The 16,831-nt window shown below is 52.5% G+C and overlaps 1 protein-coding gene across 2 annotated transcripts in view; it reads right to left on the bottom strand.

The window, feature by feature from the left end:
- EVC (EvC ciliary complex subunit 1) overlaps positions 1 to 16,831 on the bottom strand; it is a 69,116-nt gene that overhangs the window by 30,360 nt on the left and 21,925 nt on the right. For both annotated transcript variants that reach the window (XM_072806499.1, XM_072806507.1), the window contains exons 8-11: positions 13,625 to 13,783; positions 9,193 to 9,409; positions 6,331 to 6,479; positions 4,827 to 4,925 (exon numbers count right to left, since the gene is read on the bottom strand). In XM_072806499.1, the coding sequence (XP_072662600.1) occupies positions 4,827 to 4,925; positions 6,331 to 6,479; positions 9,193 to 9,409; positions 13,625 to 13,783 (624 nt within the window). The remainder of the gene's footprint in view (positions 1 to 4,826; positions 4,926 to 6,330; positions 6,480 to 9,192; positions 9,410 to 13,624; positions 13,784 to 16,831) is intronic.

Raw genomic sequence — 16,831 nt, 5'->3', positions numbered from 1 at the left:
TGGTGGCTGAACAGCTGATGGGACGTCTGATGGCTACTAGTGCCAAAGAGACCGAAGATGGAGCTCATGGCTCCCCGGGGCTGAGGCCTGCTAAGCCATTCCGCGCATAGCGCCGGAAGCCAGAAAGCTGCACTGCAATGTAGTAGAAGGAGACGGACTCTTCAAACTGGTTCAAACAGCTACAACCCAGAGGGCCTGCGATGTTTCAGGTCCTGACCTTGAATGAAGGTCACCCTGGGCCCCAGAGCCCCAAGTCATCTGCCAGAAGCGAAGGAAAATCCTCTTTGAAGGACATGACTGTCTGTCTGAACACACTTTCACAAGTAAACATAAAAATTTGGAATAAGGCATATAATAAAGAGTAAACAGGCTCACCAGGAGACAAGACAACATTAGCAGAGGCCCACACAAGCAACAGACATGAAACAAGCCCTCAGGTACTCGCGAGAGTATAATCACAAGACCTGGACTTTGAACTTCTGATGCTCACTAAGGCATGACGTTCAAAGCCACTCAGAAGCTTTAAGACAAAGAGCTGGCCATGTGGTGTCGGCTCATCCTCCAGTGGGGCCGGGGCTTGAGGTCAGGGATCCTGGAAGTCAGCCCGGTCTCTGAGGCTGAGCCCCAGGAAATATCGTGGAGCCCTGGGCTCCACCCCTCATTCTTTTTAAGATTTTTTTTTTTTTTAATTCATGAGAAACAGAGAGAGAGAGAGAGAGAGAGAGAGAGAGAGAGAGAGGCAGAGACACAGGCAGAGGGAGAAGCAGGCTCCATGCAGGGAGCGCAACATGGGACTCGATCCCAGGTCTCCAGGATCACGCCCTGGGCTGAAGGCGGCGCTAAACCGCTGAGCCACGCGGGCTGCCCCTCCGCCCCTCATTCTAACTGTCATCTGTATGGCTTGTGCTGGAACCCACAGCGCTTTCAGGGTGAGTCCTTCTGGAGAATTAAAGGACCTGAGGGTCATCTTGGGGACCCTCAAGCTTATACTTGGTGTCAGGAGGGAGGGTGTCCAGGATTACTCCCCAACACTTCCTGGGCACTGATAATTATTAGTGCTGTGATCTCTGAGGCCAGTTTCACTTCTGTTTCAGTCCCAATTCACTGTGAGAGTTGGGAGCCGAGAAGGTTCAGGCTGGGTGGGCTGCTACCCCTCTGCACTCTGCTATGGGCCCTTCGGCAGACACAGCATGGGTAGGCCAGAGTGAGGTCCGCACAAGCCAGTGGGCCTATGTGGTACCCTGGACACAATGGGGTGACTCAGTTGTGCATCCACCATCACCAGGATGGCTCTGTGCTCATTTCAGGAATCTCCCTACGAAGCACTGAGATGTGTGATGTAGCGGCATCTGTCCCAACATGCTGAGAATTTACTGTTTGTTTAAAGGCCAAGAGATGGCACAAATTTAGAAAAATGCACTTTTCTCTGCAGCCTGAGAACCCTTAGATGGCCATCAAACTTCTCTCACAGGCTCCATGCCCACAACACCGTGATCGGTCTCCCACCCAAAGAGGGGGGATGACAGCTCTAGGTGCCTGGCTCTGTGAAAGAGCCAGCCAGGCTGCGAGACGAGTTATCTTGAGTGCATTTCTCCGCATATACACCCTGCCAGACAGGGGGTGATGGTGACAGTGATCGTGACGGTGTATTCTGAATGCTCACCAGGTGCCTGACGCAACTCTAGCTGCTTCGCACGTGTGAACGCAGGTATGCCTCTGGACAGCCCCACGAGGAAGGCTTAGTATCTCCATTTTAACAAAGGAGATGAGGTGTCAACCATGAAAAGAGACCCCGGCCCCACACTTCTCACACCCTGCTCAGTGCTTTATCTGTTTGGTCAGGGGCTGACCATAGGTTGCACAAAGGAGAGCAAAAATTATTGAATGAAAGAATGAACGAATGGACTCCTCCCAGCCTCCAGCTAGTCAGTGAGGAGGTCAGATGTCCAGAGCTGTGCTCGTCACCCCCGGGGCTCAGGACCTTTGGGGCAATGTGCTCAGCAGCAGGGCCACCAGGGAGGGATTTAGTGAGCACCTACTGTGTGCTGGGCCCTGGGTGCCAGCCCTGATCTCCCGCACTCCACACGCTGCCATGATGGTCAAGAAGGTTCTTGGGCTCCATCGTAGCTCAGAGAAGTTAAGGCTTGTCCGAGGTCGCCTAGCCAGGCATGGCACCACCAGCTTTCCAATCACCTCCCTTCTCCTACACGAGAGGATTTCGACCACCTCCTGCTGTTCATACCCGTAAAACAGTCCCCAATAACCAAAGGCAATGATTTCCATAGTTGAAAGACATAAAAGAAACCAAAGTCATCTGGAACCAAAGGGTTCTACATGAAACAGTAAAATAAATCTAAGGAAATGCCTCTGGACTGATTCTGGGAGACGAGCGGGCACCAGCCTTTGGTTCTCTGCTTCAGAAGCACCTATGCAGGTGCACAGAATCACAAGCACACCTTCACCTCACCCCTCACACCATCTCACGCAGTGCATTTCCGAGCCTCTCCTCCTAAGATACACACTCCAGCAGGTGTCACTCCTCATTCACACCTGACAGCCTCTCTTCATGTTAGAGAAAACAGGGTCTTTCCCTTGTGGCCCAAGCTCTCACAGGCCCGGCAACTAGACCCAGGCACAGGAATCCAAATGCAAAACATCCTAAGGACATCACAGGAGGGACGAGGCTGTAGTCACTTCAGCGTCACCACAATCCTTTACTAAAACTGATGTATTTACTGCCACCCAATGAGACTGGCCTGGCACTTTCACATGCACCACTCATTCCTCTCGTGACAATACCTGATGGGCTGTTTCAGCCTTACTTTGCAGAGGAGAACAGTGGACTGCTGGAGGTGGGCTCTGGAGGGCTCAAGGGTCATGGGGCAGGGCAACCAGAGCATCTGCCCCATGAGTATGAGCTCACTTGACCTCCCCATGCCCTCCAAGACAGTGGTTCTCAAACTCGGCGGTGCATCAGAATGCTCAGATGGGGACACTGAAGCCCAAGTCAGCTAAGCCATTCCTGAGCCCTTAACTGGTAAATGGCCTGGCTGGGATTGGAACCCAGACGTCTGACTTCAGAACCAGGATGTCACTGCTCTGCCACACAGCCCACACTAAGCAGTCTCTAGTATTTTCTTTTCTTTTTTTTTTTTTTTTAAGATTTAAAAAAAAAAACGTATTTATTCATGAGAGACACAGGGAGAGAGGCAGAGACACAGGCAGAGGGAGAAACAGGCTCCCTGCAGGGAGACTGATGTGGGACTTGATCCCAGGACCTGGGATCACTACCTGAGCCGATGGCAGACGCTCAACCATTGAGCCACTCTTGCATCCCCAGTCTCTGGTCTTCTTATGCAGATGTCAGTCATTGGACTTAGGGCCTCTCCTAATTCAGTATGACCTCACTTTAACCAATTTCATCTTTAAAGACCTGACTTCCAAGTAAGGTCACATTCTGAGGTTCCAGGGGACATCTTGAGGGGTACTGCTATGAACGGAATTGTGCCTCCAAATTTAAATTCTGAAGTCTTTAGCCCCAATATGACAGTATTTGGGGATGGGGCCTTCATGGAGATGGCTGGGGGCAAGTGAGGTCATATGGTGGAGCCTGTAGCTGATAGGGCTGGTGTCCTAATAAGAGGAAGATCCCAGAGCTCTTTCTCTCCATGAGCCCATGGGAAAGGCCAAGTGAAGACAGTGAGGAGGTGGACATCTGCAAGCCAGGAAGAGGGTGGATCCTCAGGAGAACCCAACCCTGCCGCATCCCGGCCTTAGGCTTCTGGTCTCCAGAACAGCAAGAGATGATAAATGTCTCTGTTTAAGCCCCCTGTCTAGGACGCTTTGTTACAGCAGGTGAGCTGACTGATACAGATAGCATTTAACCAGTACAGTGGCTACAGCACTGAGGGTTTGCACTTCCCTCCTTCACATGTTTTTCTGGGCCTGGGAATCCCCCCGGCTCCTTGTCCGCAGGGCTCATCTCCCCCTTCAAAGCTTGGCTCAGGCATCACTTCCTGCTGACAGCTGTCTCTGACCTGGTCTTAACCCCAGGACATCCCTCACGCCTCTCCTCTGTACCCAGAAACAGGGATGTTAAAATGGGAAGGCCCATCATTGTCTCCATTTCACAGATAGGGAAACTGAGGTCCAGTACAATCTGGATGCTGCACAGCGAGGAAGGGGCAGAGCTAGGACACTGACCCTTAGGTCCTCGGAGTCTGGGGTAGACTCTGCACCTGCTGCCCATCACAACGGCACATGTCAGCTTCCCTCGCATGGAGATGTCTGCATTTCTGCTTCGCAGCAGCTCTGGGTGCCACCAGAGGCAAAGGCTCTATATCTCGGTTATTGTCACTTCCTGGGAGAGCCCTGTCACTCTGGGGGGCACGGGTGGTCTCCTCTATTCTCTCCAAGCCAGTCCTCAAGGCCAGCGTGGAGTTTTCCTCCCCGTTCTGGACTTGAACAAGGTTTGCCCAGGGAGAAAGCGGTGATGCTGGCACTCAGATCCAGGCCTCCCTATTTCAGGGCCAGCACTCCCTCCTCATCACTGCCCTGCTGACTCCTACAGATCCATCCTGGGTGAACTCACTTCCAAAAGCCTTGGCCTCTGGGGACATTTGGAGGCCTGAGCACCCCAAAAATGGAAGATGCTTCAGGCAGGACCCTGGTGTGTGACACGGAGGGCGTGTGGCTTGCCGGCTGCCCAGCTAGAGGGCCAGGGTCAGACCTGGACCTGCATCTTTGGGGTCCCAGCCCTGAGGTGAGATACCCACACACACGCAGATCCTGAGGTTCTCTGCAGGTCCCACTAGGAGGCCACATACCTGGCAAAGCACAGCCATGGCCTGGGTGGTTCTGATACTGTTCTCCTCCTCCAGGTGACTCCGGACCAACCTCTGCCTCTCTAGGACCGCATGAAAAGCCTGTGAGTTAAAACAGGAACTGAATCTCGTGCAAATATGCCCATTTTTCACTAGAAGAATTCCGCCAAAGGGCCGCTCTCAGATCTGAAGGATGTCTGTCCCTGATTTATATATGAAGAAACTGAGACACAGGGATATCATGTGGCTGCAAACTGCACACCTGACCTCCTGGCCACAAGCCACCCAGACATCATTCAGTGACTGAATTGCTGGGGACCACCGCCCAGGTCCCAGAGACCACCCAGGGGAGGTCACCACCTAGTGAGTCAGTGCGGTCGGTGAACCAGCCAGGCCACTCTGACCATGTGGCTGCACCCTGCCCTGAGGAGCCTAGGGAGTGGAGGGGAGATGGAGCAGACCCAGAGGCATGGCGGGTCACAGGACAGAGGGACGGACTCTTCTTAGGGAGCATGCACGGGGCGGGGGGACTCTCCCTGTAAGTAGAGGCTTTATCAACAAGGAAGGTTCCCTGGAGGGAAGATGGGGAGCCCATGCAGCTGGGGTTCAAGAAGCCACAGCAGCAGAGACCAGGCAGTAAGGATCCTTTGCCCCCAGGGGGAGGTAGAGGGAGAGATATGCTGAGAGGGAACTGTAGGGCTAGAGGAAGGGTGCTGGGTCATTCACTCATCACTCATTCATCATCCCTTTGTTCATTTATTTATTCATTCGCTCATTCGTCCATTCTTGCATGCATCTGCTCAACCGTTCTTCCTTTGTCCAAGTCTCCTGGGCATCAGCGTGTGCCCGGCCTGTGCTGAGTCTCCCTGAAGCCTCACAACCCATAAGTTAGGTTCCTATATTCCCATTGTGCAGATGAAGAAAGGCCTGGTCAGGGGTGGGGTGAGGCCTGGGGTGGGGTGGGGTGTGCTGTGAGCAATGCACCTGAGGTCACCCAGCTCCTTAGCAGCAAAGTCCACATTCCAACATGCTTCCAGAGGGCCCCAGTGCCCAAATGCTTGACCATGTGCAGGACAGACAAGCAGGCCCCCTGCCCCGTCGTTAGCAGGGAAATATGGGGGCAAAGGCAGGGTTCTCTCTCTCTCTGAGAACCGTAAGCCTGGCCATTCCAGCCTGTGCTGGCACCAACTCATTTCTTTGGCCTCAAGGAGGGTGACCTCTTGTCTCCTTGTCCCCCTTCCAGGTCAAGACAAAGGCATATTCTGGCTCCTTTGCCTCCCTGGTCCTGCCCACTGAGCCTCCCATGCCCGGCCCTCCCTTCCCCTGGACCAGCTAAGGTCACTGCACTGACACATGGAGGTGAGCAGTTGACCTCAAGTCTGGCAGGTGCCAAAGCCTCTGGCTTTCCCTGCACAGTGACGAGGACTAAGCCACAGCACTCAGCCTGTGTGGCTGCTCCTGGCACAGAGCAGCCATGGACATGGGGGTAAGTCGGGAGCTGGGTCACCTGGAGGAATGTGCCCGGGTCAGTGGTCGGCTGTGCCTCGGCCAGGAAGCTCCTCTGTTCCTCTTCCTGGGCCAGCGTGAGCCTTGCCATCTCCTCTGCTTGGTGAGCCAGTGATGCCTTCACCAGGTCCTTGCCTCGCTGGACGAACTCTGAAATTAAAGTGAGTCACAGCACGTCACAGATGACTCCCCTGACCTTCACCGGCTCCTGCCTACACTAAGGATGAGAAACATGGCTTTATCTTACAGGCACGTGTGCTTCCAGAAAGCCAGCGTCAGGAGCCCACAGCCACACATTACCTGAAGGGGCCCCCACTGCCCCTCGAGCCCAGGACTCAGGACACCAAAAGGGGCTTCATCTAGGGCAGCCGGCCAACCTGACCAGGAGATAAAGAAGAGGCACTTTTAGGGGGAAAAATGAGGGAGGTGTGGTGACACAGGGAGGGACGGGTGGTGGGACAGGACAGAGGAGCCTGGTCTGCAGGAAGGAGGGGAGCCCAAGGCAATGCCCTCTGCCTGGTGGCAAGGGTGGAGGCGAGGAGAAAGGCTGGGGTCTAAACCCACCCCTCACCCCCACCTGCGTCACCAGGCCAGCAGTGTGCCCAGGTCAGCACTGGGCACTGGGGCCTGGCTGTGAGCAGGACCCAGCCTTGCTCCCGGTCTGCTCCTGGTCCAGGGAATTCAAGAGAAGGGGAAAGGAGAGTCAATGCCACGCCAGATGAGGGACGGGCTGGTGGGATGAGAAGGATGAGGGGTCATGGGCAGTGTGGGACCCCAGAGAAGGCTTCTGGGAGAGGAGACCAAGAAGTTAGCCAGAGCCTTGTCCCCCGGGTTTGGGGGGAAATGTTGAGTGAGAGGCTGGAGAAGTCGATGAGGGCCAGACTGCCAGGGGTCTGCAGGTCTGGAGATGTTTGTTTCAGCACTTCACACACACACACACACACACACAAACACACACACACACACACGTGCATTCCATATTTGTAGCACAAGCACACTTCCTTGGGTTTTGTCTGAGAATCTGTTTAGCCCCTGGCACCAAAGAAAAGAGTGTGACCAGGAGGCACCTGGGGGGCTCAGTCAGTTAAGTGTCTGCCTTCGGCTCAGGTCATGGTCTCAGGGTCCTGGGATGGAGCCCACATCAGGCTCCCTGCTCAGTGGGGAGTCTGCTTCTCTCTCTCTCCACCCCCTCCCCCGCTCCTGCTCTCCTCCCCCCCCCCACTCTCTAATAAATAAAATCTTAAAAAAAAAATCAAAACCAAAAGAAAAGAGTATGACCAGGTATCCATCGAGACCTGAGTCCTCCCTCCACCCCCTGACTGTCTCCTTGCTTCCTCTGTCTTGTCCAAGTTCAACAGAGCCTGATCCCTGATCGGTGGGGGCTGCCTGGGCATCCTGTCCCCACCTCTGTCTGCTGTGGGGGCCCCTTCCCACTGGTAAAGCCCAGGCCCTGGTGTGATGACCCCCAGGTAAGATGTGCTCAGGTTCTACATGGGCCGGAGTGCCAGCCAACAGCAGGCTCCCACCGGTCACAGAAGCCGTGACGCCAAGTGACAAGGGCCTCCTGGAATGGCCTGACTGGAGTCCTGAGGTCCTGGCTCCGAGTGCCTGCCCTCTGACCCCATCTCTGAAAGGCAGCGGGCAGGTCTGGTGGAGGGGCCGTGAGCCACTGCAGACGCAGCACCAGGCCACTGGCTGCAACAAACACCTGGTGCTGTGGATTGGACCCCGTCTGCCCAAACTGAAACACTAAAGCTCTAACCCCCGCAGGACTACATTTGGAAGCTAAATGAATTTGTGAGGCTGGGATCCTCATCCCATAAGGCTGGTGCCTTATAAGAAGAGGAAGAGGTGTAAGAAAGCTCATTCTCTGCCACGTGAGTACACACACACAGAGAAGGTGGCTGTCTGAAAGCAGGTTTCCTGCCAGGAACCGAATCGGCTTGGTGCTCTGATCTTGGACTTTACTGCCTTCAGAACTGGGAGAAAAGAGAAGCCTGTTGTGTAAGCCCCCCGGTCTGTGCTATCTTCATACGGTGGCCCGAGCTGACAAGACACCTGGAGACTCCCTGGTCCTACAGTGTCCACACCCGTGTGGGCATCAGGAGCCACTGGGGAAACTGAAGCACACAGACTCCGTGCCCTGCAGATGTTCGGAGACCTGGAGGGGACTCCTGCTCCCCACCTCTGTGCCTCCACTCATGGCCCCAGGCAAACATGCGGCCTCGGACCAACACGGGGACCCCCAATGAGCTCTCCTCCCAAGGGCCCGGGGCAGCCAGTGCTGGTGGCAGAAGTGGCACCTGCCCTGCAGTTGAAAGATGTGGGTTTCTTCTTTCTAATGATGTGACCTGGACTAAGTCTCAGATGCCCTCAGAGTCTTGAACATTGAGCTACCCACCTCTCAGGGTCCGCCCCAGGAGCTGGGGTATGGAAAATACCCACATGGGGTTCCCTCTCCTGCCCCATATGGTCAGTCATTGTGTATTTGCTGCTAAGCAGGCCCCTGTGACTTGGGTAGGGCCATGCGCTGCAGCCGAGTGATATGTGTCTTATCTGGGCATTTCGGCCCTTCCGTCCTCTGCAGAGTTCAGGTGCTTTTGCTGCAGGACACTGGGGCCTCCATCAGCCCAGATCACTGACAGCTAAATCCAGTGGGCCATCCCCCAGCCTAGGGACAGCCTTATGGGGAAGCAAGCAAAGCTTGGAGAAGCTAAGTGACATGGTCCCCAAGGGCAGAGGGGGGTCACAGCAGCCGGAGCTTGTTTCCCATGTACTGCTCCATGTCTCTGACTGTCCCCAGGGTCCCCCACCCCCAGCACAAGAGGGCTATTCACCCCAGATCGGGCCCCAGCTCACTCACCCCTGCCGAAGCGCTCTGCCTCCCCCCAGAAGGCCTTGTGCTGCTGGGTGAGCAGCTCCTCCTTCTGCCGCCCGGAGAGCTTCCCCTCCACGGTCAGCAGCTCCAGGCTGCGGGACAGGGCAGCCAGCCGGCATTTGGTCTCCTCCTGGATTTGCAGCTTCAGTGACTCGATCATTTTGGCCATGTGCGCCCGCCCCATTGTTCTCTCCAGGGCGTCCTGGGAAGGGAAACACCTTGGGTCAGCGCCCAGCAGCAAGGATCTGCCCAGGGCAGCAGGCTCCCTCCTGGTACCCCGACTCCCTGCGAGCAGAGTGCAGACCAACAGGCTCTGCCCCTTGGTTACAGACAAAATTGCCCCTTGTGGGGAGGGGGCGAGCCTGACACAGGATAACGGATATAAAGAACTTAGTACACAGTGAGCACTCCTCAGGGGCCTGATCTTCCAGGAAGGGATTCAGTACCAGCACGTGGCCAAGGAGGGAAAGCCACTGTTCTACAGTCATCCCTCCCCAGCCGCTGGGGCCTTTGGCCTCCACAGCCTTGGAAGAGAAAGGCAAACAACAACAAAAGTTACAGGAGCTCTTGGCTTTTGAGCCTCAGAAAGCCTGGGACACAGGGTTTGAAAAGATTTTCCAAGGTGAGACTGATTTTATGAGTGGTTCCCTGGAGGTCAGACTTTAGAACATGCTCCCTCCCTGCCCCACCAAGGCATCAACACTTAGGACAAGACTCCTGGAAAAGACACCTCCCTGGGGCAGGAAATGTTGACCAGAGACAGACAGGGCCCTGTGGGTCCGGAAGCCTCAGAGGGCAGCTGCTCGTCCTGCAGAATGAGTGTGAGGAACATGGAATAAGGGGAGCACTGCTGTGTCCAGGAGGCCCCTCGTCCCAGAGGAAAGATGCCACTCCCAGCTGGGCCCGGCACCAGTAGAGGGCCAAAGCCAGCCTCAGCCTCCTTCTCGTCCCCTAGCCCCCTTCTCATCCTCTACGCCTGTAATCCTGCATCTTCAGAGCCCCCTTTTCCCTTCTGCCGGGCCCAGTCATAGGGGTGCAGGCCCTGCTCACTCCTGCCCTGCTGTCCCAGCCTTCCCCCTGCCCCCACATGGCAGACAGGGGCCTCTCTCAGAGGCAGACACATGGCCGTCCTAACAGCACAAACCCTCCAGTCACTGCCTTCAAACCAAGTCTGAACCCTAGGGCATGACACTCAAGGCCCTGAGGACCCGGCCTGGCTTTGCCCCAGCCTTGTCCACACATCTTCGTGCTCAGGGCCACCCAGCATGCCTGGCTCTCAGCTCTGCTGGGCCCTCGCACACTCGGAGTCCTCCACCTGGAGCATTCTCCTGTTCCTCTTGTTCCTCTGCCTGCTAAGTCCTACTCATCCTTGTCCTGCTGGGCTGTGGGGTGCAGTGCCTTCCCTGCTCGTCCTCACCCCCAGCGGGCCCCATGTGCTTCTGTCTTTAAGGAGCTAATCACGAGGGACCATCCCAGGTGGGTCACCCTCTGCCCAGCCTGGGCCTCACTGTTTGCTGAGCTGCACTGGTTGTGTTCCAACAACGTGTGAGCAGGGCAAGGATCAGGACCCCCCAGTTACAGACAAGAATGCTGAGGTTTGTTCCGGAAGGCCACATGACCAGCCCAAGGACCAAGGCTTTGAATTTTCTTCAGTTAGACACCCGACCATGGTCAGCAGGCTCACAACCACTAGGGGGTGCAAGAGGATAAGCGCTGGGGGGCCCTGCAACCTCGGGGAAAGTCTGCTCACAAGGGACCCAGACCAGGCCTCACTGGCGAGAAGCTCTCCCAAACCGCCCGCTGTCCCCACCTCTCAGGTAGCATAGGGAGGCGTTCCTGGCTCAGGAGTGACCGCACAACCTCCAGATTTACATTCAAAGGCAGACAGGAGTGGAAAGAGGTGAGCATAGGCAGAGGGATACCAGATGGGAGGTGAGGCCCCCTTGCTCTGAGAGTGCAGAAGGTCCTCAGCAGCGCCTGGGCTAGAACCTGGCTCCACTGTCAGAGCTGCAGACTTTGGGTATGGTGTCCTCCTCGGACATCAAACTTACAGAGTTGCTGTGAAAATTAAGTTAAAATGCATAAAGCACTTAAAATAGCAGCCAGAACATAGTCATCACTCATGAATGCAAGCTCCTGTCATAATTATCTACAAGCCCCTGGCATCGCTCTTGGGATGGCTTTTTGTCAAACATCCCAGGAGAATGATTCTCACAGCCTCTGGGGCCCTTTCCAGAACCTTGTCAGTTTGATATTCAGTGATGCCATGTGAACATTATGGGTCCAACGGCCCAGGCCAGAATGCTCAGACACTGACCCAAAACTTACAGCCTTCTGGAGTTTATCAGCAACATGTTACTAGATATGGAAAAAAAAATATATGGGTACCTAGGATGCAGGCACAGCATCCTTCTTCTATACAATCACAGATTACAGCGCTTTGCCTGTATCACCGTGATGATTTGTTAATGTCTGATTGCCTGGACACATGGCCCACAGAAGTCTAGTCACTAACACACTGATTGCTTCCCATGTGCCAGGATCTCTTCCAAAGGCCTTACATATTGTCCATTCTCTAATATTCTCAGAGCAGGTGCTATTTTGATCCCCACTTAGATGATGAAACTGAGGCACAGAGGTTAAGTAACCTGCTCAAGGTCATCCAGCTAATAAGCAGCAAGACTGTAGGTTTGAACTCAGGTCTCTGGCTCGAGTCTGTAATACTGTTTCTATAACAGAACGTGGCCCATAAGTAGGTACTCATCAAATGTTGGTTAAGAGAAGGGCATAATGATAACCTGGATAATTCCTTCCCTTCATTCTATTTGGAAGTTACTGGCTAATACTTGGAATGAAGTCAGCTAAGGATACATTTTTTTTTCTGCATCAATATCCTGCTGTCAGAATAATAATTAAAAAGAAAGAAAAAGGGAAAAAATCTTTCTCTTTTGATAAGCATTAATATCAGCAGCCTTATCAAATTAAAATCCCATTCACAGGGTTTGGACGGCGAATCTGGGGCCAGCGGTGTTATTAGACAGCACATGAATTCTAGGTGAGTCACTTAGTTGTCTCTCACTCTGCTCATCAGGAATAAAATCTCTGCCCTGCCTACCTTCTAGCAGTGCCAAGGAGAAAAAGGAGATTGTATGTTTACACAATGAGCAAACATCAAGTTCACAAACAGCTGTTGCACCCAGGGAGTTTGTTAAAATGCATATCCTGATTCTGGTAGGAAGGTTCTGCATTTCTAACAAACTCTTGGGGGCTACTGATGCCACTGCTCCACAGACCACAGTGGTTGTGGAGAAGCAGCACGAACTGCTCCCTGGATCTAAGCCACCAAGGCTCTGAGCCAAACGCAGGGCAGCCACTGCAGGTCTATGAGCTGGGTATAACCCAGGTGGGTGCAGAGTTTCAGAAACTCTGAAATGGAGTTTCATGAGTTTCCAAGGTCAGAAGGGGAAATGGGTTCATAGTGAGCCCTGGGCCTTGTACAAGGCAGGTCAAGGCCAAAAGCACTGCTGAGAAACCCCGTGGTGACTAGGGCAATGGGTCACAGAGCACTTCCCCAGGCCCTGTCTGCAGAAATTCCTTGGACCACTCTTTTATAAAGAGAGTAACTAAAGCTCTGGGAGGTTAACTGGTTCAAGATTACACATCTTCAAGTGGCTGAGCCTAGGTTCCAAGTCAGATTTGTGGATTCCTCTGTATCAGTGGGTTGCATCTCCAACAATATATCAGAAATGTTTGGGGAGCTTTAAAACCAGCAATACCAGGGCTTCACTTTAGATCAGTGAGATTGGATCTCTGGGCATAAGGTCTGGGCACAGGCAATTTCTGAGAGCTCCTCAGGTGATTCATGGAGCCATCAGGAGAGCAAATGAAGCTCCATCCACATAAGTGGGTGTCAACTATGACTACTCATTGTGGTCACTGGGAGCTCCAAAAAATCCAGACTTATTAGTCAGAATCTCTGGGGTGGGGTCCCATCTGGGACTCTAGCATCGGTACGTTTTAAAGCTTCCAGATAATTTAAGTGTGCATTCAGGACTCGGAGCCAGTGCTCTATGCTGTCACAACACAAAGCTGGCCAGCATCCCCACTTAAGGAATGGATGGATGGCTGTACAGATGGATGGAAAGATGGATGGACAGATGGATAAATGGATGCATAGAAAGACAGATGGATACATGGGTGAATGGATAGATGGACAGACAGATAGATGGCCTGCTGTTTGGCTTGCTTCACTACCTTTCTCCGGGCTCTATATCCTCATCTCTGGCCTCTATGTCTCCATCTCGGGGCTCTATATCCCCATCAAGTTCGACTGGATGTCTATGGCATATCAAGCTTATGGATTCCACATCTCTAGTGTGAGTATCTTCAGATTCTCTCCCCACCCCCTCCAGCATACCAGAGCCTGCAAATCCTGAGAATCACGCAATAACCCTTCGGCTATAATCATTCTTTCCGTGAGCGTCATCATGAGCTGTCGGGCTTTGGAGCTGGAACACTTAAATTGGTCCATAAGAAAGTGCTGGATGTTTTCCATCTGTTTCCAGAAAGCTTCCATCTGTGAAATGAGAATGAAAAGCAAGAGGTAGGTGCAGAAAACATATTTAAGAAAGCCATAAAGCTAGGTGGTTCATTCTTGAGAATTACAATTCATTCCTTATCACACACTGAGGTTCTAAATACTTCTGCAATTCGGAGCGAGTTTATCTTGGCAATAATCGAGTTCTACAGAGAGGTTCCTCCTTGGCATATTGTAGGTGCCAGTCAGCTTCGAGGTGGCTTTTCAGCAAACACCAGTGCTCTGCTGATAAAGAAGTCAAGCACAATGAGATCACCCAGAGTAAACAGCTTAAAGACCCTTAAACAGGCCAGGATTGCTGCCTGGGGAGTGCGTGAAATTCGACAGTGTGCTCCTGGAGGCTCCATATCTCTAAGAGGGATTAAACATGTTCTGGAAATAAAAGCACAAATGGCTGTTTAAATTTTAGTTATTGCCCTAAAAGTACAAAAGAGCAATATGGCAGAGACAATGCTGACCATGAAAACAATCTGCTTTAAAATCTTTTTTCTCCCCCCTCATCTTATCAGGAGGAGACGTGGAAATCACTGAGTGGCTTGGAACGTTGGGGCTCATCCAGCCTCCCAGAGCACTGAGAACGAGGATACCAGTGGTCGTGACAACCTCCCCTTGCGGCATGCAGGTAGGGGCCAGGCTCACGCGTTTTATGTCCGGGTAAAATGTGTATTGGCGGCTGCAGCAACAGGCTGAGAAAGTTAGGTCACTGGTGAAAGGTCACAGGGCTGGGAGGCAGGGGCAGAGGTGGTGCAGGCTCACTGAACTCTCCCAGCTGTGGTTTTCTCCACCATGGCTCCGCCTCTCCAACTCTGAATTCATCTGGCCACCTCTTGCTGCACAGGGCATAGAAGGGCTCGGGTCTTAGCGGCACCAGAAGCCCACCCTGACCTTGTTGCACTGGCAAAAGGTGGAGACAAACGCACTCTGAAACATTGAGTCATTCTGACCAGCCACCACACAGGGGCTGCACATGGCTGAGAGGAAGCCCATGCCGGTGTGCACCTCATGCCCTCAGGACTTGCTATGTGTCCTGGTGGGCAACAGCCCATCCATTAAACCTCCGGCCTCCCTCTTGCTTTCCCACCAGATGACCTCCTTCCAGACTGCACTAAGAAAATGTGACTATCACCTGTGGCACCCTGCACACCTCCAAACAGAGTCCGATTCCAGCTGGCATTGCCACTTCTACTCCAGCCCCAGAGAGCCAGGACACCCACTCTGTTCTTAAAAACTCTTGATTCCCTTGGAGTCTGTGACATGATTTCATCCAGATCCCTCAAAGTCCATATTCTCCCTTCTTGTCTCAGTTCTCCTTGGCTACTCCTCCTTAAATGCTGGCAGGATCCAAGACTGGGCACCAGGCTCCTTTCTCTATCCATTCTACACACACCCTAGGCTGGGGCATCTCCACTATGGGAGGTCACCATACGTCAGAGAATCATGGGCTTACTATGAATCATCTGCCTGAAATATACAGACAGATATTTCAACAGATATTCCTGCTCTGGGGAGCCCGTGGATCCAGGAATCCAGGCTGAGCACCCTGTCTCTGCCACTCACGCCATGAACATCCTCGCTTCCTATGTCCTTTGACACAAGCTTAGTGGAGACTCTCCATCCTCTGGCATCTCCATCTTAAGATGTCAAGCTAGGATTCACCAGCTCCCCTCCCAACTTGCTTCTTCTTCTGGGATCCTTATTTCCACAGAACTAATCTTTAACATCGTCTTCTCCTCAACCTCATTATCTGCTACCCTATCAGCTCTCCCACTCTTTCTTACCTCTCTGCTCCTACTGCAATTGTCTTCATGAGATTTCCCTACTGCCCTAGCCAGAGAGCACACACATATCCTTCACTGAGTAGCTGGAGCGGTCCTTCTAAAACAGAAATGGATCCAGGCACCCTCTGCTACCAACCTGCAGTGACTCCCATCTCCTTGGCACGAGATGAAAATCCTCGGGCCAGATCTCTGGTTTTATCTTGCTCTGCTTGATCCTTAGTTCTCCCTGGCTCCCTCCTTTGCCTGCCCACTGGCCAGCATCCACCCACACTTCTCCCAAAAGGCCTTTCAATGTATCCTTTATTCTATGAAGACTTTCCTAACCCTAGGATAAAACAGACTCCTCCTCTCACCACTGTGCCTCTGCCTTCCAGTGTTTTCATCTATCATGACACTTGTGAGCTATAAAGTCCTCATCTGGGCATTCTGGGTGGCTCAGCAGTTTAGCGCCACCTTCAGCCCAAGGCCTGATCCTGGAGACCTGGGATCGAGTCCCACGTCGGGCTACCTGCATGGAGCCTGGTTCTCCCTCTGCCTGTGTCTCTGCCTCTCTCTCTCTCTCTCTGTGTGTCTCTCATTAATAAATGAGAGATAAATTATTAATAAATTAATAAATTAATTAATAAAATCTTAAAAAAATAAAGTCTTTATGCTCACTTGTGGGTCCCCCTACTATGCTAGCCTATGCATCTCCCCAGCAGGGCCAGATCTAAGGTAGTTCTTAATTTCCAGTGTGCAGCCCAGTGCTTGAGTGCCAAACAAACAAAACAAAATGCAAAAAACAAAACAAAACAAAACAAAACACCCTCTTTGTTTCATACCTAATATAGGAATGGGGGTAGTGGAACTGAAAAGCAAAAAGGGATATTTGAGGAAAGCCACCCTCTCTGAAATTTAAAGTAGGCTTTTATGAGTGATGATGTCTGGGGTTGGAGAAGTTAGAAGCTAGCATCTGCTCTAATCCATGGGGTTACCATGGATTAGACATACAGGGTGAGAACAATCTTTGCTCTGAATGACAAAAAAAAAAATCAATCTAAAATTTAAAAAAGGAGAATTCATTTAAAAAGAAAAAATCCTCCGTAAATTTTGGCCCTTTGATTATACTTTCTCTATTAAGTAATTTCCAACCCTGGATCCTGAGCTCTGGGGTAGAACACGTTAGGGATTTCAAACATGCTTCCAGGTGCCATCTCTTTAATCTCACCAATTTAACTGTCCCAGAAACCATGGTTTTTATATGGAAAAA

The sequence above is a fragment of the Canis lupus genome, chromosome 2 (genome assembly GCF_048164855.1).
Source record: "Canis lupus baileyi chromosome 2, mCanLup2.hap1, whole genome shotgun sequence".
Taxonomy (NCBI): Eukaryota; Metazoa; Chordata; class Mammalia; order Carnivora; family Canidae; genus Canis; species Canis lupus.
Note: the sequence above shows the minus strand (reverse complement) of the source record. Positions and strands in the feature narration are given on the sequence as shown.